This window comes from Populus euphratica, unplaced genomic scaffold (assembly GCF_000495115.2).
Source record: "Populus euphratica unplaced genomic scaffold, PopEup_1.0 scaffold144.1, whole genome shotgun sequence".
In the NCBI taxonomy this organism is placed as follows: Eukaryota; Viridiplantae; Streptophyta; class Magnoliopsida; order Malpighiales; family Salicaceae; genus Populus; species Populus euphratica.
The window spans coordinates 544956-568544 of NW_011500010.1; the positions used below are offsets into that span (position 1 = coordinate 544956).

At 29.5% G+C, this 23589-nt stretch overlaps 3 protein-coding genes across 3 annotated transcripts; 1 reads left to right on the top strand and 2 right to left on the bottom strand.

The window, feature by feature from the left end:
* Positions 1–10018: 10018 nt before the first annotated feature.
* Positions 10019–11732, top strand: LOC105141416 (probable F-box protein At1g60180). Its single transcript, XM_011048624.1, has one exon. The coding sequence runs from the start codon at positions 10098–10100 to the stop codon at positions 11223–11225; it is 1128 nt and encodes a 375-aa protein (XP_011046926.1). The 5' UTR covers positions 10019–10097; the 3' UTR covers positions 11226–11732.
* Positions 11733–14552: 2820 nt separating this feature from the next.
* Positions 14553–16471, bottom strand: LOC105141415 (glycine-rich RNA-binding protein 4, mitochondrial-like). Its single transcript, XM_011048623.1, has 4 exons — positions 16253–16471; positions 15127–15195; positions 14938–15044; positions 14553–14864 (listed from the first exon to the last, which is right to left on the bottom strand). Exons 1-4 carry the CDS (start codon positions 16383–16385, stop codon positions 14754–14756), a joined length of 420 nt encoding a protein of 139 aa, XP_011046925.1. The 5' UTR covers positions 16386–16471; the 3' UTR covers positions 14553–14753.
* Positions 16472–17607: 1136 nt separating this feature from the next.
* LOC105141414 (mRNA-decapping enzyme-like protein) lies at positions 17608–20940 on the bottom strand. The gene is made up of 8 exons (XM_011048622.1): positions 20624–20940; positions 20479–20519; positions 20360–20409; positions 20134–20278; positions 19897–19953; positions 19228–19351; positions 18312–18779; positions 17608–18025 (listed from the first exon to the last, which is right to left on the bottom strand). The coding sequence occupies exons 1-8, from the start codon at positions 20780–20782 to the stop codon at positions 17969–17971; spliced, it is 1101 nt and encodes a 366-aa protein (XP_011046924.1). The 5' UTR covers positions 20783–20940; the 3' UTR covers positions 17608–17968.
* Between the last annotated feature and the right edge of the window lie 2649 nt (positions 20941–23589).

The following is a 23589-nucleotide window of genomic DNA, read 5'->3' on the forward strand; positions in this document are numbered from 1 at the left end:
CATTAAATAAATTAAATAAAATATTAATTTAATATAATTAAAAAAACTCTAAAAAAACTAAATTTAACGTAGAATAATAAATAAAAAGAGTATAGAAAACTCGAATTATTATCATAATTAGTGAATAATTCAATAAAAAAATTAAAAAAATATAATGGAGTTTAATCTCCAATTAAATAAATGCAAAAAAATAAAAATAAAAAACATGAGCGCCCAAGCAAGTTTTTTTAGTCTAATTCATAAAATTCTAAACTTGAACTCAATTTAAAATTTTAATTTTCAAATAAATTCAATGTTGAGATATGAAATCAAAAAAAAATATATATCAAATTTAAAAAATTACCAAGGCAAAAAAAATTGCAATTAAAATAAAAAAGTATCAAATTGATAGAAAAAAGAACTTGAGAAGGGAGAAATAGTAAAACAACATAAATTTTTTAAAATCATCCCAAGTAAATAAAATCTATGAAAATAACATGGATATGATCTAAAAGATAAAAAAAATAAAAAGGAATAAAATAGAAAACAATTAATTTTATAAATTATCTCAAATAAAATAAATAATAATCAGATTAATTATAAAAAAATAAAAAATTAAAGGGTGGCTTTTAAATTTTACAGGATGAGTCCAGAAATAAAAAATAAGAAAGGAAAAAATAGGGTCTCGAACGCCAAACAGAAGATCCATTTGGAAAATATACCTCACCAAGATGGAGGGCAAGCCAAAACAAATAAAACATTGTCATGAAAACCATTGCATGACCACCATATAGCGTCTTATATGCCTTTTAAAAAGCATAAAGACACTTTATATATACCAATCAATTTTTTAATAATATTTATATTAACAAAGAGCCTCTCAACAAATTTTATTATTATTATTATTATTATTATATGTATATGAAAGGATACAAAAGCACTTGAACCCGAGTTATAAAAATTTTACCTTTAAGGTCAAATGAGTTATTTCATAATTCAAAAAATAATATAAAGCTCTCAGAGCCCACTTTAGAAAATTTTGTTTTTAAAAATATTAAATAATTTTATTATGTTGAGAAATTATATAAAGACTTTTTTTTCCATCCAAATCATAAATGATTTTTTATCCATTAGGAAAAGATCTTTCTATCCTTTTGCAAGGCTTAATAATTTTAGAGTGAAGGGCAAAATCATCCCTTCATTACTGTAATTCATAGTATATCGCCTCATACACCACAATGCGTCCACTAAGCATTTACATATATTTTTTATTTGGAGGCCTGTGTTTTGCCATGTGCCAATTTTAATTTTTTAAATATAGACAAAATGTTAAAGCAACACAAACATTTCTTAAAAAGAAAAAACAAAATTGAGATTCAAGTCATTGTTTCCGATGGATTTAAGAAGCTCAATTAATTTATATGGCATGAATAAAGAAATAAATGACAACAAATAAACTAAGAAAAAAAATTTAAAAAAATCTAGGCACCACTAATATTTTAAAAAACAAAACAAGAAAAATATGAGACCCAAATCATTGATTTAACTATGTTCAATAAAATCAATTAATTTAATAATATGATTAAAAAAAACATCTATATAAATAAAGTTACAAATATTTGAAATTATTAACTATAAAAAATGAGCTGCTAATATAATATCGTGGAGAAGAATAAAGAAAAATTTGTTATAGACTCATCATTGCTCCATCGAGGACATTGCCTTACACCATTTAAAAAAAAAACCAACATATCATGAATAAACATCTCATGCATATATTTAATCAATTAATTTAATTTAATAAAAAATCTTTAAAAGAATAAATTTATCAAGGAATCATATATAAAAAGACTCTAGGTAACCCACGTTGTTTTCAAAACCAATGAAAGTTTCGATAAAAAGTTGATAATAAATGTCAAATGATAAAACTGGCAAAACATAAACTTTAAAAAAAAAACAAACTTAGACAAATCTCCTAAACTTAAATTAATACTTTAAACCTACAACTCATAAAACTCGATTTTTAATTAATTTGATACATAAGGATGAAATAAATAAAAAATTACTAAAATAAAAAAAATATAACAATTAATAGAATAAGGATTAAGTTTAACAGGGAAAAAAACTAAAAAATTATAAAATCATAAAAAAATTATAAAAACCATCTAAAATAAAATAAATAGCAATTAAAAGAATGTAGATCAAATATAACAAAAAAATTTTAAAAAATAAAATTTTTAAAAATAAAATTCTATAAATCATTTTAAATAAATAAATAGTAACCAAAAGAAGTATATCATAAAAAAAAATATGAAAAGCAAACATAGAAATAAATGAAGGAGTGAAAAGCAGGGGAAAAAAAAGTTGTCAATACTAAACCTAAAATTAGTGGGCCACACGCTGCCTGCATATGAAGAAGCCATTCATATATTTTTTACATCATCATAAAAGCTATCATTTGACCTTTAAAAGCTGTTGCATGCACCACTTAATCAACATGAGAGAAATGTAATGAATAAATTGTTTATAAATCAACTTAATTATAATAAAAAAAACCATTTTGAAAAGATAAAAAACCCATTAAATGCATGTTGAAAAAAAAAATTCTTGTAGAGGTCCATCAATCATTTTAGTATAAAAAGTGCAAAGACGTATGTATAAATCCTTGAAAGAGAGTTTAATATTTATTTGATTTCAAATATACATTAGTCATTTTAAAATGTATTTTTTGATGTTTGTTTAAATTTTTAAGGTTTGTGTCATTTGTCTATTTCCTCAAACTCGTCACTCACATCAATAAACATTATCCATTGTTTTCAATTATATATAAATTAATGTTTGATTTAATATTTATTATGCCCACCATTAAATATAAATTTTACAAACCTATCATATATTTTTAACACACTCAAACTATAAACTTAATTGTAGTTATTAAAATTTCTTTTCAAATCCAAAAATTGCTTTTGATTGTATCTCAAACACACTTAGCAATTTGAATCCCCATAAAAAAATCGGATTTACAAAGGATTGACTTTGAATAAAGTGGTGCCAAAACATAAAATCATCAAAATCTATATCATATTTCTCTTTTAAACATTGATTGATTTGAGATGAGATGAGTGGAAGTTCAGTTTCTATTTGGTCTTGATTGTTCTTGCATGTTATCTGTCATTTCTATAAACTCTTGAAACTTTATTTTCGACAAATAACATTAATGTATTGGATCGGAATAGGTTTTTATATATTTATATTTAATCCAATTTGCATACAATTATTAAACAAATCTTAATCAAAACATTATTTTTTAAAATTACAACAATTAAAATATATAATACAATTTTAAAAACAATTGTAAGACAAAACAACACTAAATAATTACTGAGATTACAATTTTATATACGTAAGAAGCATCTTTCAATTCAAAAATATAGGCTTTCGAAGCTTGCATTAAATCATTAATAATTAGAAAATCTTAAACCATAGTTTATTAATATTGAAAGGGGACAATCACACGTCTAACCTTTACAATTCCAACAATTTACAATTTCATACTTCTTAATGACAATAATCAACCAATTGAAATGGACTGCATTATCTTCATAACACTCCATAGATGACTCACTAAGAAAGTCATCTGTTTACGATCTGGAAGTAGTGTTTCATCCATCGCATAAACTATATCGACTGAACTTGATCAATGTATTGTTAAGGTAAACTTATTAAAATCAAATATTGTTTTTGGCATAATCAATTCCACTCTCACGTTTAAAAATTTGAAATTTCAAGACGAGCAATTTTTGAAAAATAGAAATAACTAATGTTCTTTCATGGGATTAGACATATGATGTAGAATGTTTTTTTAAAAGTATTTTTTAATTGAGAATATATTAAAACAGATTTGAGATTTTTTTATTTTTAATATTAACATATTAAATTATTAAAATAATATAAAAATATTAATTTTCAAACAAAAAATATTTTTAAAAACAATGAACCACAAAAATAAACTAGCTTATAATGCATTAGAACTCATTATAAGAGTATATTTGGCAGCGTGGTAGCTATTGCTTTTTAAATATTTTTTTGTGCTGAAATATATGCTAATGATTTTTTTAAAAAAATTATTTTTAATATCAGCACATCAACATGATCCAGAACATATAAATTATATTAAATTTTAATAAAAAAAATTTAATTTTTTTAGAAATACAGGTTTAACCATGTTTCCAAACAGTTTCTAAATATATAGTGTTAAGAGGAAGCCAACAAGAGCATGGCTAGCAGCTCCACTTGCAATCTCAGAAAGAAACACTTAACTGATGATCTCTTAAGGCAGTGTTTGGAAACGCGGTTGAACTTGCGTTCCTAAAAATTTTTAAAAAAATATATTTTTATTTTTGTTAAAATTTGTTCCTAAAATTTTTTTAAAAAATATATTTTTATTTTTGTTAAAATTTAATATGATTTGTATATTTTGGATCGTTTTAATGTGTTGATGTTAAAAATAATTTTTTTAAAATAAAAAATATCATTGACATATATTTCAGCATGAAAAGTTATTTAAAAAATAATTATTATCACACTACCAAACACACTCTAAGACTCCTAAGTCTTTATATCGATAGAAATACCCCTCCAGAGTATGAAATAATTAAAACGGAGTAGGTGTTGATCTATTAACATTTTAGTTTTTTCAAAAGGTAAAGAATTGCAAATGGTATGGTAAAAAAGTTGAGAAGCCTAAAAAAATAGGAATAGTATCTAGTTATTATTTATTTATTTACTTTTTAATTATATATTTATTTTAATGAGAATGCATGCTAAGATTTATTTTTTTTAACATCTCAATGAGTTAATTTGGACTGGGTCACCATGTCCTTAAAAGTTTATAAAAAATAAATAATGATTTGCTAAAAGTTTATAAAAAATAAATAATGATTTGCAAGCATGATCTATAATATAATGGAAGAAATTAATTTAAAAGCCCAATTCAATATTTACTATCCCCTTTGAGTTCAAGCAACTTGCTTTAAATAAAATATTTTAGGATAATAAATTTTATTTTTAGCATAATTAATTTTTTATCTAAAATTATTTAGTGTTCATAAATTAAATAGCAATTTCTTATTTATTTATCCATTTTTTAATTTTTAGAATTTTGTTATCACATGATGTGCAACAATGATAGCTTATCACGTGATGTGTAACAATGATAGCTTTTTATGGTTAGAATTAAAAAAAAAAAAATTAAAGAAGACTCTTTTAGTTACAATATTAAAAAAAAGATTTAAAAAGAAGAAGTATTTTATTAAAATTACTGTGAAATGAATTTTTATATACAATATAAACAAGAAGCAAGTCTCGTTAAATAAGAAAAATGAATTATTTTATCTTCTGCAATTTCAAATTTCAAAATATAATTACATATAGCATGTGTTACAAGATATATAATTTTATTTACCTGTCCATTGCTTTTTAAATTATTTTTTATTTATAAGTACAAGATATATACTTTTATTTACCTGTCCATTACTTTTTAAATTATTTTTTATTTAAAAATATATTAAAATATATATTTTTTATTTTTTAAATCTATATTTTACACCAATACATCAAAACAATCTAAAAATATTTTAAAATTCTAATAAAAAACAAAAAACAGCCATCGTCAAGTTGAAAATCCACGGCGTCGCATAAACCGCCAAATCCAGAACAGGGCCGGCACTTGACGATCACTACCGGCCCTCCATCTCACGTTTCAAGCGACCAATAATAAAATCTCCCCGTTAGACTATAATGTATATTTCTTGATAAGTCTCCAAATGTCATTTTCTGCAGCTGATCTGAATCTAACAAGCAAATTATTAGCCAAGTTCATGTTGATCAATAAAGAGCTGGTCTTGCATATCTTGCCTTCTGAATTAATTATGGTAAGAAAAGCAACTAATTATTCAGGGGTCCACTGGACAGATTACTTTTTATCTTTATCTGATAAATTGCTCTCTCTCTCTCTCTCTATATATATATATATATATATATGTAAAGGGTAGGTAAATTCAGCGTGCCTACGGAAAACCTTTTATTATTCACTGTCATAGTAGAATTATTCTTTTATCCTTCCTCGGAAAAATCAATGGCGTTAGGTGCTGGGGTATTTCAATCCTTTTGTAATGATCATTAAAAAATTATCAGGATATACTTGTTTTTTATAATTTTTATGCATGATAAAATAATTTAATGGCCTTTAAATTTAAAATTTTTGAAGCTAAAAAAAAGAATATTTCTATCCTTTTATTTTTCAAGCATGATAAAATAAAAACTTTATCTTTAAATAAAAAAATAAAACATGCATCCAAAGACATTTTGATCTTTTCACTAAGTTGTGTTTTTTGTTAATATTGGTTTTGTAATATGTGTGGAACAAGCAATGATGTGTGCCATGTGAAAGATACTTATAAAATTAGAGTAGTGTTTATGACACCTTTTAATAACTAAAATTATTTTTTTATTATGTTATTGAAATTGCTTTCATGTTCTCTTCCTTTTAGTATGACACGTGTCATTAATGAGGGGCAATTCATAATCTATAGGGCTTTCTTTGCTTTTTTTCATTTTCATTCATCTTCCTTAAAAATTATAACTTTATTCTCTTTGTTGCTATAATCTTAATTTTAGTTCTTATTCTTTTAATTTTTAATTTTTTATTCTTGATTATTTTATAAAAGTTTTATTTATTTTTAATTTTATCATTCAATCCTAATTTATCATGTATTATCCTTTTCAATTTGATCATTATACATTTTTATTTCTATTTTTTCCCTCTGTAAAGATTCTATTAGTTTTTAATTTCATTATTCAATCTAAATGGTATATTATTTTTTCCCAATTTATTTCATATTTTTTTGATATTTTGTTATGATTATTTTTCTTTTCAATTTCACCCTCCAGTTAAAAAAAATATAATTATTCTCTAATTTATTTTTTATTTTCATTTTCTCAATTACTATTTTTTATATTGGATCGTTATTATATAATAGATTTTTTCTTTAATTTAACCATTTATCATTTAGTTTTTAGGGATTAGGTTTTATGGTTTTTTTATATATAGTGCTTCCGATATAATGACTCAGGTTAAATATTTGAAAATTTAATAGGTGGTGACATCTTTTTTGTCTTATTTTCTCTTATGATTTCATCATTTAATATATTTTTTACAAAATAATTATGGTTTTTCTTGATTTTTTTATTGAATTATCTTGATTTTTATGAATCAAAACGTGAATTTAACATGCTGACTCAATTTTTATTATTCAAATTACTTGTCTATCATATTAACTCGAGTTGATTTGGATTAAATTTTTATTTTTTTATACATAAGTTTATATTTTTATATTTAATTAGTTGAAAATTTAACTATATTATTTTTATATTCTTAAAAAAATTCTTTGTTTTTTATCTATCTATTTTTAATTCTTTGATTAAAATAAAATCATTTTAGCTGATCAATCAAGTTTTATATCTAGAGATATAATAAAATAATATAAAAACACCCGCTTGCACCACCTATATACTATTTTTTAAAAGACATATCCAAACCCGAGACGTCATCCAGACACACACGAGTCCACACTACATGAGTCTGGAAGTGAAACAGCATCTAATTCGAAAGTCAAAAAAAGGTTAGCTGGTGTCTTTACGACGAGGAAGCATGTATGGCATTCCGTGCGTGGTGAAAAGGGTGGCCGTCGACAGGGACAGCACCCTTCCCCTCCATTTGCAAATTGAGATAAAATATCTGCATATATACGGTGGAGTTCAAATTTCAACCTCACATGATGATCGGACAACGTCATAGATGACGGATCAACTAGAAAAACGCTGCCAATAAAGACCCCGTTTACAAGACAATTTGATTGTAGCCGGCACCAAATGGTGAAGCCCAACGACAATGATGTGACCGCGGTTTGCAGATTTTCCACCATGGGCGCACGTCATGGATCAGCTTAATATACTTTTTTTTATGAATTCCTCTAGTTAATTTAGTAATCAATGTCGACAAAAAGATATATTAAAGAAATTTAATTCAATTAATTCAATCAACGTACGAACATTCTCCCAGTTTTTATATACTCCTGGAGTGGATTTTTTTTCCCCCAAATTAGCAAGGCTGGTAAACTTATTTTTCAACTAGCATAGGTGAGAAAATAATCCGGATTATAACACGCGAATAATGGTTCCACGTATAATATATGAGCATTTTAGAGGTCATGCATGTAGTCCTAATGTGACAGATGATTGTGTATTTAGCATATGCACAATCTATTGGTCAAGCTAATTTTTTTATGTACGGCCTACCTGTTATTCATATGCAACATTTGTGGTTATTTTTTACGTATATTATTATAATAATACTGTTAATAATAATAATGATGTTGATATTTGGATCAATTTTATGTATCTTAATCAATCTTACAAATTTTAATGTTAATGATTATATAAGTGTATAGTAATTTTAAAAAAACTCAAACTTATAATTATTAAAAAAATTTAAAATCTCACTTTTCATGATTTTGTATATATTATTAGTACTATAATTTTGCATGCGTGATCATATACTATAAGTGCAGTCACTGTTTCTGTCTAAATTATTATTTAAACGGTATTAATTTAGAAAATAAGTTTTAATGATCTTTTGGAGTGAGTGACATGATAACCATCGGACAGGTCTTGTATTAGTGAGAAAATGATGAACATGAAGTTGTCTGAAAGTCAAAAACCAATTTAATAACCCTAATTCATCTGGATTGGATTTTGGAGGATCCATCTTGTGCCCCTTCACATCCTTTGAAAGTTTACGAGATTCAAGGGTTCCATAAATGCGAGCATTTACAGGAAATTCAGCTACCTCGCTGCAAATCTTTCCATGTTCACTTCTACAATGCTGTCTGTAAACACAATTTCAAACATGGATTAAAAAAGAAAACCTCAACACGGTTTGATGGTGTGATTCGATTAAGCTTTTTTTAAATTATTTATTTAAAAAAACCTTAGATTAATAACTTTTTAGTTTTTTTTAATGTGGTGATACTAAAAATAAAAAAATAAAAAAATATTATTTTAATATATTTTTAAATAAAAAATATTTTAAAAAATTACATCTACCACACTCCTAACCGAAGCATGCACTAAATCCCTCTTGTTTACCAAGCTAATCGCCTATGCTATTGTTTGTTCCAGGAATTATAATTATAATCCATTTTCTTAGCTTAGTTTCTTCATCAATTTTATATTCTTCATCAATTTGTTTTATTTTTGGAAAAATAGAAAATAAATAAGTAAGGTGACCAAAGGTTTAATTAGGAAAGAAGTATTAAGAAAAATATTAACCAAGAATGGTGCACACTAGTTTAATTAATTTTCATACAATCTAGATATGACAAATAATAAAGATTGAATTATAGAAACAATTAACACACCGATTTATTAATTTATCTATATCCACTATTGAGTTAATAATCAAAGTACAGCCAGATAGAGCTCAATAGGCAGTCAAGCTGATCCTCAACAATAAAGCAAGCGTACATGTTATTTAGTTGCCGAGACCAGCAGCAACCAGTTTTCAAAGAAATGGAATTAGTAATCTTGATATCGTTTCTTTATCTAACGAAAAATTATAAAAAATACAAATATAGTAACTTGTTCTTGAAGGGAAACGGAACCAAGAGCCGAAGGCGTGGTCCTGTTTTGTGACGGGGTTTAAATTTCATACTATATTTTTAAAATCTGACTTGATGTGATAGGTTGGATAAATAAAATTAGAAAAAAAAATTAATTGGTCGAATTAAAAATTCAGTCACAATTCATTGATTATTTTTTAACAAAAAAATATTTTTTATTAAAATAAAATTAAGATGGTGTCCCAGTCAAAACTCGTGAGCTGATAAAAGCGTCTGATCTGGACCTGGGGCTGAGTTCACTACCGGATTGAGTTTAAAATCTATGGTTCAGGCAACTCGGAAGGAATGTCAATTTCGTTAATAAAGACAATATTAGGGGCCTTTAACTAGCCATCAAATACACTCCTTAAAAAGTCCTATATAAAGTGAACAAGTCGAATGTCTACTACACTAAATCACGCACCCGCACGAAAACCCTTTTTTAAAGTATTTCCTAGTAAGGAGACAAAACATACACAATACATGTCTTTCTCCACGCAAACTCCGTGTTCCTCCAGCACCGCAACAACCACCGTGGAAGCCTCCATGGCTACCTCAATCTCCACCATTCACCCGGACATCCTCCAAGCCCACATCCTAAACCGACTAGACGGCCTCTCCTTGGTCTCCACCGCATGCACTTCCACCGAACTAAATTCACTAGCATCCCAACAAGACTTATGGACCGACATATGCCACTCCATTTGGCCTTCCACTAACACGCCACGTATACACGAAATAATCTCCCGCTTACCCAACGGCTGGCGCGCTCTCTTCTCTGAATCCTTCCCTCTCACCACAGGCCCCCGGGTAAATCCCCCACGAGACCACGACCATCCATCAGAACTGATCTCAGCCGTCGATATTCATTACAAAAATAAGCTGATTTTTTCCAAGGTTGTTGAAACAGAGACTTCAAGCTCGTGGTTTTTGTGCTCTCCCTTCAGGATCGACATGCTTGATCCGAAGGACACGTGTCCGACTCCCATACCGAATTCAGGTTCTGAGGAAGCATGTCGCGATCTGGCTGGTGATTTGAGTTTGAGCTGGATATTGATTGACCCGACCCGTTTACGATCGGTGAACCTATCGAGTCACAAACCGGTGTTGGTTCAGAGGCATTGGCTGAGCGGCGAAGTGCACGCGCGGTTTGCGACAGTGTTGGCGGCAGGAGAGAGAGGATCAGCATCAGAGACTGTGCAGTGTGGGATAGTCGTCACGTGCGGAGGGGGAGCTCAAGGAGGGGAGATGCACGTGAGGGGAGTAAGCCTGCAAGTGGAGGATATGGATGGTGTTTTCTTAAACGGGAAGGGTAGTTTGGGTGTTTTGAATGCGGGGTTTGAGGGTAAAAAGGGAATGAGCGGGAGGAGGGAAATGGAGGGACGGAAAAGGTACGAGATGTTTTTGGAAAGGAAGAGGGAGAGGAGGGAGAGGAAGCTGAAGAAGGAAGGGGCTCTGGACATGCTGTGTGTGTCTTTCGGAGTCATGGTTCTTGTCTCTCTTGGGTTATTTCATCTGCTGAGATGAACTTCAACCTTAATTTTCCCAGGTTGTGAGAGTTGTAGAGGGGAAGGTTTAGAGAGGGAGAGAGGGAGAGTTAAAAAAACACTCCTATCAAACAAGTGTACGGGCGATAAAATTGTTATCCTGTGACACTCGTCGGTGGAGCCACGCAATTAATTTGACGGCAGGGTGGATGCGGAGATGCATGATGTGTCTAGTTCTCATCTGCCGAACGCTGCGTTGCATTTATTAAAACTTATTTCAATAACATGGTCTGGAATTAAGTTCTTGTCAGTAGGCCGGAGCAATTTTGGCGGCTCGAAGAACATAGTAAATGACGAAGAAACGTGAGGAGTTTACGAGTATGGGAGCAGCACAAAGAATGCCAGATGCCAATACCTCTCTGGTTGTTGATTCACGAGGAAATGCTTCCCTTAATTTTGTCATCCCAGAAAGAATAGGGATACAAATGAAGAAAGTTTTTACAACAAGGAGTGTCAAAAGCATGATTGAAACAAAGAGGGTTTTTTTTTTTTTAAAAAAAAAAGATTCCAACGATCAAACATACAAAAAGTATCTTTCCGAATAAGCTCTGGTATTCTTTCCTTATAGACAAGTAATGGCGAGAGCTCAATTAAGCTCTTTTTTGCATGAATGCTCGTACTCACTGCAAATAGAAATTGAATTATAGAATTCTGTGCAATTTCTTTCAATAATGACGAAGTTAACGGTGAAGTTTGTGACGTCGATCGATAATTACCGACACGATATAAAAGTTTCTCTTCAACGTGACAAGTTGAATAAGTTATAATCATCGAGGAATTTCACATATAATGTGTAAAAGAATATAATTTTCAAATGAATATAATTTTGATGTAAATTATAAATAATTTTTTAATGCATAGTATGGTTTTGGACTGAAAGACATAAAAAATTAGTTTATTTATACTATATAAAAAATAATAAGATATTTACATTAATTAATAGTTGTAAAGTTTTTTTTTTGTATTTTAATTGTTAAATAAGTCATCGTCAATATATAAACAATATAAAAAAGTAAAGCTGAAATGAATATTATACCACCAATACTATGTGGCGAAGAATTAGATAATACAATTTTATAGTAGGAGAGTACTGTATTTATTTTTTATTTTATTAAAAAATATTTATTAGTTTTAGTGTAACTCATAACTAGATAAAGTAAAGTAGTTTTTAAGTATTTTTTATTAGAAGACTAATGTTTTCCGATATAATTTGAATGTATGCATATTAAGAACAATGTATTTGATAATATTTTTAACACACTTATGAACATAAAAGAAAAGGTAAAGAATAATATAAAAGTTAGAATGGATTTAATTTTGTATTATGATCATTAGAATATAGAGTTTTTTAATAACCGGATATGTGTCGAAAAGCCCAAACCACATTTATCTTATATAAGAATGCATTGTTTCTTATTTATGAATAACTTAAGAGTCTATGATTTCTTGATGAATGTGCTTCGACACAAAAAAATTGATGAATTTAGAGAAATGTATATTATTTAAAATAAAAAGTCATGATTTTCATATCATACATTTATACAAACACTTGTTCCAATTGTTTACAGAGACTTATTACAATATATATATATATATATATGGAATACAATCATGGAAATTAGTCATTTTTAAGAGATATTTGATGGGATAAGTTGTATTGTAACAACTTGACCTAACATGTTGTATATTGTTCATTTTGGGCCTTCTAGTCCTAGTCCACCCATATCCAAGGCTTCCACCCATGTCCCTCTCATGCTTTTGTTCTTTGCAACAACATATGATCCTAAAATATATACAACATTAACCATCTAGGTGGTGACCAAGTGGTAAGGACTTGGGATCAAGGGGTTTACTCCCTCTGTGGTCTCAGGTTCGAGTCCTTGGTTGCTCATATGATGGCCACTGGAGGCTTACATGGTCGTTAACTTCAGGGCCCGTGGGATTAGTCGTGGTGCGCGCAAGCTGGCCCGGACACCCATGCTAATAAAATATATATATACACAACATGTTAGTAACCAGCACCACTTATAAGGCTCTAGCTCTGGACGCTCGTTTCTGATTTGGGATCTCATAATTGCCTTATCTTAAGACGAGTCGTCCTTGGCTCTGATATTAAATGTAATGGCATGACTTAACATGCCATAATATTATTCGTTTTGGGCCTCCCAGTCCATCCATATCCAGAGCTTCCATCCGAGTTCCCCTCAAGGTTTTGTTCTTGACATCTACACATGACTCCAAAACGCTTATAACATATAAGTAACCAGCACCACTTATAAGGTCCTTGCTCTGGACACTCGCTTCTGATGTGGGATCTCACATATATACCCATCATATAAAGCATCTTGATATGAACATTATTAAAACAATATATAAGCTTGAGATGATCTTCCTTTTATTATATTTTTTGACTTAATGGAGTATCTATTTATATATTTAGCATATGATGTAAAAGCTAAAGGCCTTGTGCCGTATAAATGGATATATCTATTTGAGATGTTAGTAATTACATGCCTTTTAAACAATTGTCTATTGTCCTTTGATAAATATTTCATTATTTAAACTCTATTTACTTCCTTAAAGATAATTGTTTAAACTCAAAAAAGGTTAAAAACAAATCACATGTTAAAACTTTGATACGTAAAACATATATTATCACGTATATTATTGAAAAAATTTAATATTTATCTTATATTATTTTAAACTTCATTTAAAAACAAAAATCAACCATATTTCAAAATATAATAATGATAGTGAATTGTATTCAAAAGAAAATCTGTCTATATTTTAACATTCCAGATGACTATTATTAAAAAAATAAAATAATAAAAAAGTATTTAATTAGAAAAATAAATAATTATATACTATTTAACTACAATGAATTAAAACAAAGTACATCAATTTTATAATTTTAAATTAATTTCTCTTGTACTCAATCCATTAACATTTTTAATGACAATCATCAACTATTATTATCCAATTGGAGGATGCCGGTATACGTGTTGAAATAATGATGCAGCTCTCTTAACTTGCAGATATAGAGGAGCACTCGAGCTTTCTTTGAACCTTTTTGTTTTTCATTCACTCGACTATATACACGGATGTAGTATTTCCTATCAATTCGAGTCACGGAGAAGATCAATTTTGATGACACCTTTTGCATTAGAATATGCATACATAAAGGTAATATAAGTTGACTCAACACTTTGCACAAATATAGATCCGTGCTCAAACCATCATTATTCTTAAATTCAGCATCTGGTAGAACACACGAACTTCTATTTGTAGCCAAGCAAATCTTATTCTACTCTCTTCTAGAAAGAACAGCCTATCCACTGGTTTCTGTGTGCAGGCATTTGATTCAGGTGTAGCGTGTTGTCATGCATTTGGAATCGCCAAATACATTTCATCACTTGCACGAGAGAACGAAATGCCAAGATTTAACTGGGATATAACCTGCAAGTATCTAAATCTTCCTGCAAATGACATAAAATTATATCCTCGTAGTTCAACTCTCAGATGTTGTTGGTTCAGGAGGTCCTCTAGCAATTGGTATCCCACCACCAAAATTAGTTTTGAGCTTTGCATAATCCACATAGATGACTCGTCCATTCAGTGACTGCAATGCATTTTACTTGTTATTCCTGAGATTTTGAGTTCAATAAAAAATGCAGAGAGGAATCCAAATTTACCTTCCCATTCATCTCGTCCAGAGCTTTCTGAGCTTCATCTTCAGATGCATAAGTTACAAAACCAAAACCTTTTGATCTGTCCAAGGCTCGGTCCATCACAATTTTAGCTGGCAAAGGAAAAAGAATGTTTACTAGGACTGATCAAATAATCCATGCTTAGAGATTTCATCGCAGTGAACTTCAAAATACCTTCAACAACCTGACCATATTGAGAGAATGCTTCTGATAATCCATTCTCTGTGGTGTAAATTGACAAGCCTGCAACATAGCACATCGCATGGAAGAAAAGAAAAATTCAATTAGTTTTGGAGAATTACAGCCATGCTAAATGTCCATGGCCATCTAAGATGCATAAAGATAATTGCAGTTCATAAGTAAAATGACAGTTTTTGGCATGTTAAACTTGTGAAGAGAAAATATTATAAACAACAACTACCATCCAAAACTCCATCAGTCTTGGCAAGTTTCTTATTTAGTTTACCACAGAAGAAACCAAAACCAAAGCCAGCCAACCCACCTTAGATTGGTCTGGTTGAATTTGTTTACCAGTTACACCCAAACAACTCGCATTCTAGACATTCGTAATTTACACTAGCCTTTTATAACAACCTACTTTCCCACTATATCAAAAACATCTTACAATACACTTAAGTTTCGGCAGAGCTAGTCTGCTATATATATATACCTGCTTAGACTACGGGAAGAACATAACTATCCCAGTCACAAAACTTCTTTAGTACATTCAACATTATGTTGCCATAGCAGCACATAAGAAGTGTTTTTAATAAGAAAAGTTGCAAGTTTCCCTGCCATCAACTCTGCTAGCTTATTGTTGAAAGACTGCTTACTTCCCCCACCACACAAAAACCATGAATCTGATTGTGTTATTACTTCAATTAACCGATCGAGGAAATTGCTAAAAGTGTTTCTTGGCTTAAACAAAGCAATGAAGTGTCAAGATTGAAGCAGCCAATAGATGAGCAAATTGTTAGATATTTGTGGCGGGGATGGATGAAAAGTTGATAACCCAACAAGATTTTTTTTTTTAAAGGAAGAAAAATAGAACATAGAAGTAAGCAGCTAAAATAATCCATCAAATTAAAAATTACGAAACATAGCCATGAACACACTCCTAAGTCAAGTAGTTTTTTGGTTCAGACACCTTTACGAAATTGATGGATCAGACAAAAAAAATTTCTTTAGAATCACTCTACTTATTCAATTTGATGTTTTCTAACATAGAAAGAAACGATAAATATCAAGTTTAAAAGTGTTATCGGCGTGTAGTAGAAGAGAAGAGAGTAGAGCAGAGTACCTCCAACAAAGAGTTTAGTGGTTATGCCTCGCTGCCAAATGAAAAGGGCAGTTGGAGCAGCAACAAGTTTAGCACGAATACTTGAAAGCATAAAGCATTTCTCTCCCGCGATTCTTCTAAGTGCGGCAGCCATTTACCAAATCCCTGCTTGTGTTTGTTTTTGATATTTTGGGGAGGAGAGGACAACTCCAGGTTGAGGCTGTTTCTGCGAGGAGGGTTCTGTTTATATATGATGCCCTTCTGGGTCGGGTGGACTTGCTAGTTACGAGCATGTTTTTGACAGCCCAAGTGTTGGTCGGTGTTTGTTTGTGTTGGACTTGGATCCCCTAGTCCACAGCCCCATCCCAATATCCATTCCTCGCCGCTAAGTCTCGTGTTATTTCACCACTCACCAGTTCGTGTTGGTTATGAGGGTGCATTTTTTTTTTTTTTTTTTAAATATATTAGAATAATTTTTTAATTTTAATATCATCATATTAAAATAATTAAAAAAACATCAATTTAATTTTTTTCAAAGCAAATATGCTTTTAAAAAGCACCTAGAAATAAAAACTATCACATGCCCATATGGATTTGTGCCTACTAATTATTAATTAATTAATATTAAAAGAAACTAAAAGTTTTTACTATTGCTCAATATACAAAATAATGTGGAATTTGACTTGATGATTTCCTTTAGCCAGCTTGATATGAAATTCTTTTAATGCTGGGAAAAACTTAAAGTTGGTTAATACTCAAATTGAAAAAATAAAATTTTATTTTATTTATTTTCAACCCAAACTAAATGTTCCACCCCATGTTTTGTCACTTAATTTTTTCTTTCAACATGATCCTTTAACATATAGTTGAATGTGGAATTGAATTTGATGATCATTTTTTTTTATTGATTTTAGGTTATTACTACACCGTGAAAAAAAATCTAAAATTTGGTTAATACTTGATTTGATAAAATAAAATATAATTTTATTAATTTAAAACAAACTGAATATTTAGAGAATAGATTTGAAATTGAAACAAATACCCATCCTCTTTTTTTCTTTTTTTTCAAAGCTAGAGATTGAAGTAGAGAATTGATTGAAAATGTAACAGCGCCAACTTGTACAAGATATCGTTGTCCTACGGTGATGCATGCAGCTTCCTCAACAAGATGTAAGGGTGGCCTAACTTAGGGTCATTAAAATTGTCTCGACAAGGACTTCCTCTTGAGATGGTGCATGACAACAACGAGGATCCGACGTGGCTTTAGCAACCTATTTTTATTCTCTCTTTCATCTCCTTGATTTTCAGACCTCGCTCTTTCCAAATTATATTTACAGGACCATAAAAATAAAGACACCATTCTCTAATCGCAGGGATCAAACCACAATTTTCAAATAATTAGAAAGAAAAAAGGCGATCGTGGAAGTCGAAAACTTCATTTCTCACAGCTTGTCCTTACTGGCTTGCTGCTACACATCAAGACATATCCAGTACAGTCCTACTAGAGAACCTAAAGAAACTGACATCACAAGCTCTATGCTCAACCTCTGAGGCGTTTTCTATACCTATTGTTACAACATTACATTGAACGAGAGAACCCATTCCTTTGGACCAACCCAGAGCTATACCCCCATTATTTCCAAGGACCAAGAGCTGTCTGTACAGAGAACTCATGTTACAACCATTCTGTATTTGCCACATCTGTCAAAGGGAAGGTCATTGTGTATCTTCAATACCTCATGGATGGTGCACCTTCAGCAGTGCTTGATGAAACATGTCAATGAATTGATCATCCTAGCATAAGAACAAATCAACAAACAATAATTTAGACAGATGCTCACTTCTCTCTTTTCTTACTTCCTTTCTTCTTCTTCTTCTTCTTTTTTTTCAAAAGGAAAAGGAGATATCAATAATTCAAAAATCGCTTAGTATCCAAGCAAAGTAGTGGCTTTTAAAATTTAAACAAGAGAGAATAGGTGGTTCTTTTACCCTGCACAGATATTAAAAGTATAATCTTACATTAAATAAGTAAGCGAATGACATAAAGGGGAGATGTAAGGATAAGAAAAGGATCAAGTACCTGAATAAGCATCAGAAGTGCATCACGGACTTTGTCCCTGCTAATTAGAGGTGTAGTGGCAGTTGAACTAGGAGTAAGAGATGGTGGTGGTGTGGGAGGTGGGAAGGGTTGAAGCATTGGAGTGCCATATGGTCGTTGCAGATTTAGGGGAGGCTGAAGTGCAGGAGCACTATTAAGTGGTGAGGAGATAGGGGGTGGCAGCAATACAGATGAGGAAGAAAGGGGAGCAAAAAATGAGGGCTTCACAAGATTAGTGACATGACTGCCACTGCTGATTGGATCAGGAGTGCCATGGATGGTTTTTGAGGTGGGTAAAGATGAATTAGGAAGAGAAGGTATTTGTGGAACTAGTGGAGAAGGCATAACAACACTAGGTGTATGGGAGGATAATGGAATGGTGGGAGAAGGCTGATATGGCTGTCTTGAATTTGCTACATTACAAGCAGTGCTTCCAATATTCATGGCTGTCTGCAAGAATAGTATCAAAAACTACTCAGGCATGTTAATATATATATATATGGTTAAAGTACAGAAAATTTAGCGAAATCAGACTAGAAAAGCATAGAAAGCAAGCAGTAATGGGATTGGTGGTTAAATTAGTGCTGGGTAATGATTATTACTATTACACTGATAGCGATAGAAACTCAATCAACAAAAGGGGATCACAAATTAGGCATTTGACAATAATGCAAGTGTATATTCAGGCATGGGATTGATAGTTTTCAGTAGAAAACATGCAAGTTTGAAATGAACCAACCATGTCAAGTATCTAACTGACAAACAGAATCCTAAATGGCACCATAGCAGAATTTACAAATATATTAATTGACAAACAAAGTATAAAATCCAAAGAGCAGTTCTCCACATAGTGTGTAAAAATAACTCTTGAGAATAAGCAAAGAAGTAAGGCACTTACACTAAAGAAGTTCTCAAACGAAGAATCTTCAGTGCTATCATTGGCAGCAGAGGCAGTTGATGATGGTTCCAAGGGACCTTCAAACACTGACATATTTGGGACTGCTTCAAGCTCCTCATATTCACTAAGTGATATACAGTTTGTGCAAACAATAAGTTAGATGGCATGCTAGAAAGTCCATTTTCTCAATCAGCATAACTAAACAACAAATTGATGATTCAACATCAGCAATCACAGTTACATGTTTATATCAAGTTTTTAAAATTCCAGAGCAACATCCAAATGCACTGTCAATTTTGAAGTCATGAAAGCTTGAGGACAAAACAAACTGATAATATATGAGGGAAGTGATCATGGAGATGCACTCTCATTTATGTTCATAGAAGAAGAATTTCTTCACATCCTGATTTTACCAACATAAAATGTTTCTTAATTATTTAAAAATCACTTAACAATCCACGTTGATTCTTTTCATAATCAACTATGTTAAGATTCCCATATCCAATCCCAACCAATTCTTGGTTGAGCTGAATTAAAGGCTATATTCACATAGAAATATTCTAACAGCAGTAAGCATATCATGTGTTAAATTTAAACACCATTCGAATCAACTATACAAGATATCCAATAACTAATTGCAGATGACTCAATTATACGAGAACAAAATACCTTTTGACTGAAGCTACTTTTGGCTTTGCAGGAACCTTTGAGTAAGCATTAAGGATCCTGTAAACAACAATAAAATCTAATTAATAAATCCAACCAGCTACTAATAATGCAAACAGCACCTAATCATTCACTCAAAACCCAAGCTCTAACATGTATTAGGGAATTTAGAATATTTAAGTAAACATCAAACAAAATCTAACTAAATAAGTTGTCAAAGAAGAATTAAATTGTATGTACCTAGTAAAGAGGTTGGCAACATCCTCACATTCACGCCGATTGTAAAACCAAATACCATTAACTTCTTGAGATTGATTCCGATACAACAAATACGGAGCTTGAACTTCATACTCAAAATCCCCCAATAAATTCTCCACTAAGTTTTCTGCTCACAAAATAAATAAATAAAAAAATTCAAAAACCCACCCAATTGATAACATACAAAAAAAGAAGAACAAATAGAAACCTGTGTTTCGCCGGTTCATTACAATAAACTGAAACCGCGGTTGAGTATTCCTATAGAACAAAAAAAAATCAATATAATAATAATTACAAAACACAAAAGAAATAATTAATTCAGAGTACCTCTTGACAACAAAGAGAGATCCTTCAACATCCTTGCGGCTCTGAAATCGGAAACAATGAAATTAAGAAATCAAGAGTGATAAAAATCGAACATCAGATTCGAATATAATTGAAAAAAAACAGACGTAAACAAGCACGCACGTACCCACTGACTGGTTTCGATATTGAAAGCGTAAAAAGTGACATGTGCGGCTGTGATTAAAATCTCTTCGATGAAAGGATCCATTCGCTGGAGTACAGTGAGATTAAGCACCTTAGTGCTCTGTTGATCCAGATTTGGCATCAATTTCCCTGTCTGTGACATTTCCTTCCAACCCTAACTCAAACGATCAGATTTTCCTTTCGATTTTCCCGGGAAAAGTTGTTCTAGTTTTCAGTAGTAAAAGAGAGCAAGAGCGAGAAGGAAGAGGGGAGACGCGTGTGGGGCCGGGACATGACTTATGAATTTTGACAGTGGAGAGACGGTACAGTCCACTCCACTCCACTCTATTACTTTACTATTAATTATTATTATTATTAATTAATTAAAAAAAAACTAAAAGGGCGTGAAATCGCTATAGCGTTAATTACTATTTTTCCTGACAAATAATTATGAATTATAACAATATTTTTTTTTTATTTTTTTATTAATATAAATATTCAAGTTAATTTACGTGAATCCCAATTAATTTTATAATTATTAAAATTAATAATTATATAAATCTCTAGTGGCATGAGATTTATAAGACTTAATCTAATAATTTTTAAATAATAAATTCAGACCTGACCAATTAAGTTATATTTTTTAAAGTTAAATTTTTAAATTTTTATTAAATTATTTTTAATCCAAATTAAAATTTAATGGTATAATTTTTTGAATAAAAATTAAATTGAAAAACAAAGAATCAAAGTAAAAAAAAATATACAATAGGTTATGACTTTAAAATTTATTTGAAAACTTTATTTTAGTTTCTCTATTTTTATCTATTAGATAACGATTTCTTTAATTTTTAAAAATTTAATTCTTTTACTAAAATTTATTTTTTAAAATTTTTTTAGGACAAGAAGAAAGAAATGCTCACCAGATTTTAGAGTGGAGAGAAAAGTTGTCGTTGGTGATGATTTGGGTCACTAAACAATTGATTTTTATACCAAATAGTTTCATGTAATAAAATGAGTTCATATATATATATATATATTATCTAAAACGTGTCTAAAAAACATATCTTAGCTCAAAAAAATTTTTGATTTTGAATTTTGAGGTGAGTGTTTTGCATATTTGAAAGCCAAATATTGATTTAACAAGGCTAATAAGATGTGTTTTAGGAGTTTTTAATCAAAAATAGATTAAAAATGAGTTTTTAGATGAAAAGACAGGAATCTAGTTTTTTCCACTACCATAATAATTAAAATTTAGAGAATTTCACAAAATATATCATCTATTTTTTTTCAAAAAACTTTGTTTTCTGCTTTATTAACTTAAAAAAAAATTAAAAGCCCCCAAACAAGCCATTTCTTAATAGGTTTAACGCTTGACCTAACTTACTAAACACAAAAACACATGGTCTCATTCTTTTCTTTAATTTTTAGGTTTATATTTTAATTAATACCATTTTTATGTGTTTTTTCATTTATTTAGTATTTATCAAATAACAATTATTTTTTAATTATATTTGATTTGTTTAATTTTTAAAGATGTTAGTATAACTCATCTGTAATTTTTTTTATATTTTTTATATATTAAATTTATTTTTAAAAATAACAAATATTTATTTTTTATAATATTTTAAATATTTGCAACCTTGTATAATATTTTTTTTTATTAAATAAATTTTATGTGTATGTTGATTTTTATTACTAAATGGCTTTAATAAACATATTCATTAAATACAACCGGATAAATAACTCATGTTGTGATATTAAATATATTAATATATATTTATTTCTTAATTTATCTAATTTTATTTTTATTTATCATTAATAACTTTTATTTATTTATTTACATAATGATTTTTTATTTATTTAATTAGATGGGTACATAATTGTTTTATTACATTTAAGAATAATTTTATATAAAAAACAGGTTAAAAATTCTGCATGTTTAATTTTTTCATCATGTATCGATGTTTTTAATTTGATTATTATTTTTTTATTTTCAATTTTTTTCCTTAACCCTTTTATAATTTTTTTATTGTTTTTAACTTTACCCATCAATCCAAGTTTATAGTGTATTGTGTTTTTTTTTTCATTTTAGTCCTTATTCTTTTGATTTTTTTTCCTTTTGTTAATGTTTACTTTTTTCAATTTAACTTTCAAATTGAGAATTTATTATTTCCCTTTAATTTATTTTTTATTTTAATTGTAACCCTTATTCTTTTAATTATTGTTTTTTATTTTATAGTTTTATATGTGTTATATTTTTCAATTTTATCCTTCAATATTTTATTTTTTAGAGATTCAACTTTCTAATTTTTTCATGTATAGTACTTCAGGTCTGATGACCAGAGTCATATATTTGAAAAGTTAATAGGGGTTTACATCTTTTTTTTATCTTACTTTCTTTTTTGATATCATTGTTCAATATTTTTATATAAAAAAATGGCTTTGTGGTTTTATTCGATATTTTTTCTATTAAATTATATTAACGTTATGATCTAGTCTATGAGTTTGTCATGTTAATTCAGACTAGTTCACCCCTTAATATCGAGATGATATGTTTATCGTACTGACTTAGGTTGACTCAAACTAGTTTTTTTATCCTATTTCATCATTTCATGTTTAACTAGTTAAAAATTAAACAACATCATCCTTTTGCTCTTGGATAAAAGGTTTTTTTTTCTCCCTATGTTATCATATATATATATATATATATATATATATATATATATGTTTGCTATAGTTGTCCTTTTTTCCTATATGATTCAAATAAATCTAGCTCATTTAATCGATCAGGACTATAATCTAAGTTATTGAATTTCTTTATTTAAAAAAAAAGCTCTTGTAATGCCTAAATATTTTATTAGGAAAATAGCATGAGCCCAAGTTTAGTATTAATCTATTTATACCGAGGGGGTATTTATGTATAAATAGATTGACCTAGCGGGATATCCCGCTATTTATACACCTAAATAT

What these genes read in the sequence shown, in the direction of transcription:
- LOC105141416 (XM_011048624.1), top strand. Translation starts at nt 10,098, where the DNA reads ATGTCTACTACACTAAATCACGCACCCGCACGAAAACCCTTTTTTAAA.
- LOC105141415 (XM_011048623.1), bottom strand. Translation starts at nt 16,385, where the DNA reads ATGGCTGCCGCACTTAGAAGAATCGCGGGAGAGAAATGCTTTATGCTT. An exon ending in CACTAAACTCTTTGTTGGAG is followed by an intron (nt 15,196 to 16,252) that starts GTACTCTGCTCT and finishes GCTATGTTGCAG; the next exon opens with GCTTGTCAATTTACACCACA. An exon ending in ATATGGTCAGGTTGTTGAAG is followed by an intron (nt 15,045 to 15,126) that starts GTATTTTGAAGT and finishes TTCCTTTGCCAG; the next exon opens with CTAAAATTGTGATGGACCGA.
- LOC105141414 (XM_011048622.1), bottom strand. Translation starts at nt 20,782, where the DNA reads ATGTCACAGACAGGGAAATTGATGCCAAATCTGGATCAACAGAGCACT. An exon ending in GTTGCCAACCTCTTTACTAG is followed by an intron (nt 19,954 to 20,133) that starts GTACATACAATT and finishes TGTTGTTTACAG; the next exon opens with GATCCTTAATGCTTACTCAA. An exon ending in CGTTTGAGAACTTCTTTAGT is followed by an intron (nt 18,780 to 19,227) that starts GTAAGTGCCTTA and finishes CTATTCTTGCAG; the next exon opens with ACAGCCATGAATATTGGAAG.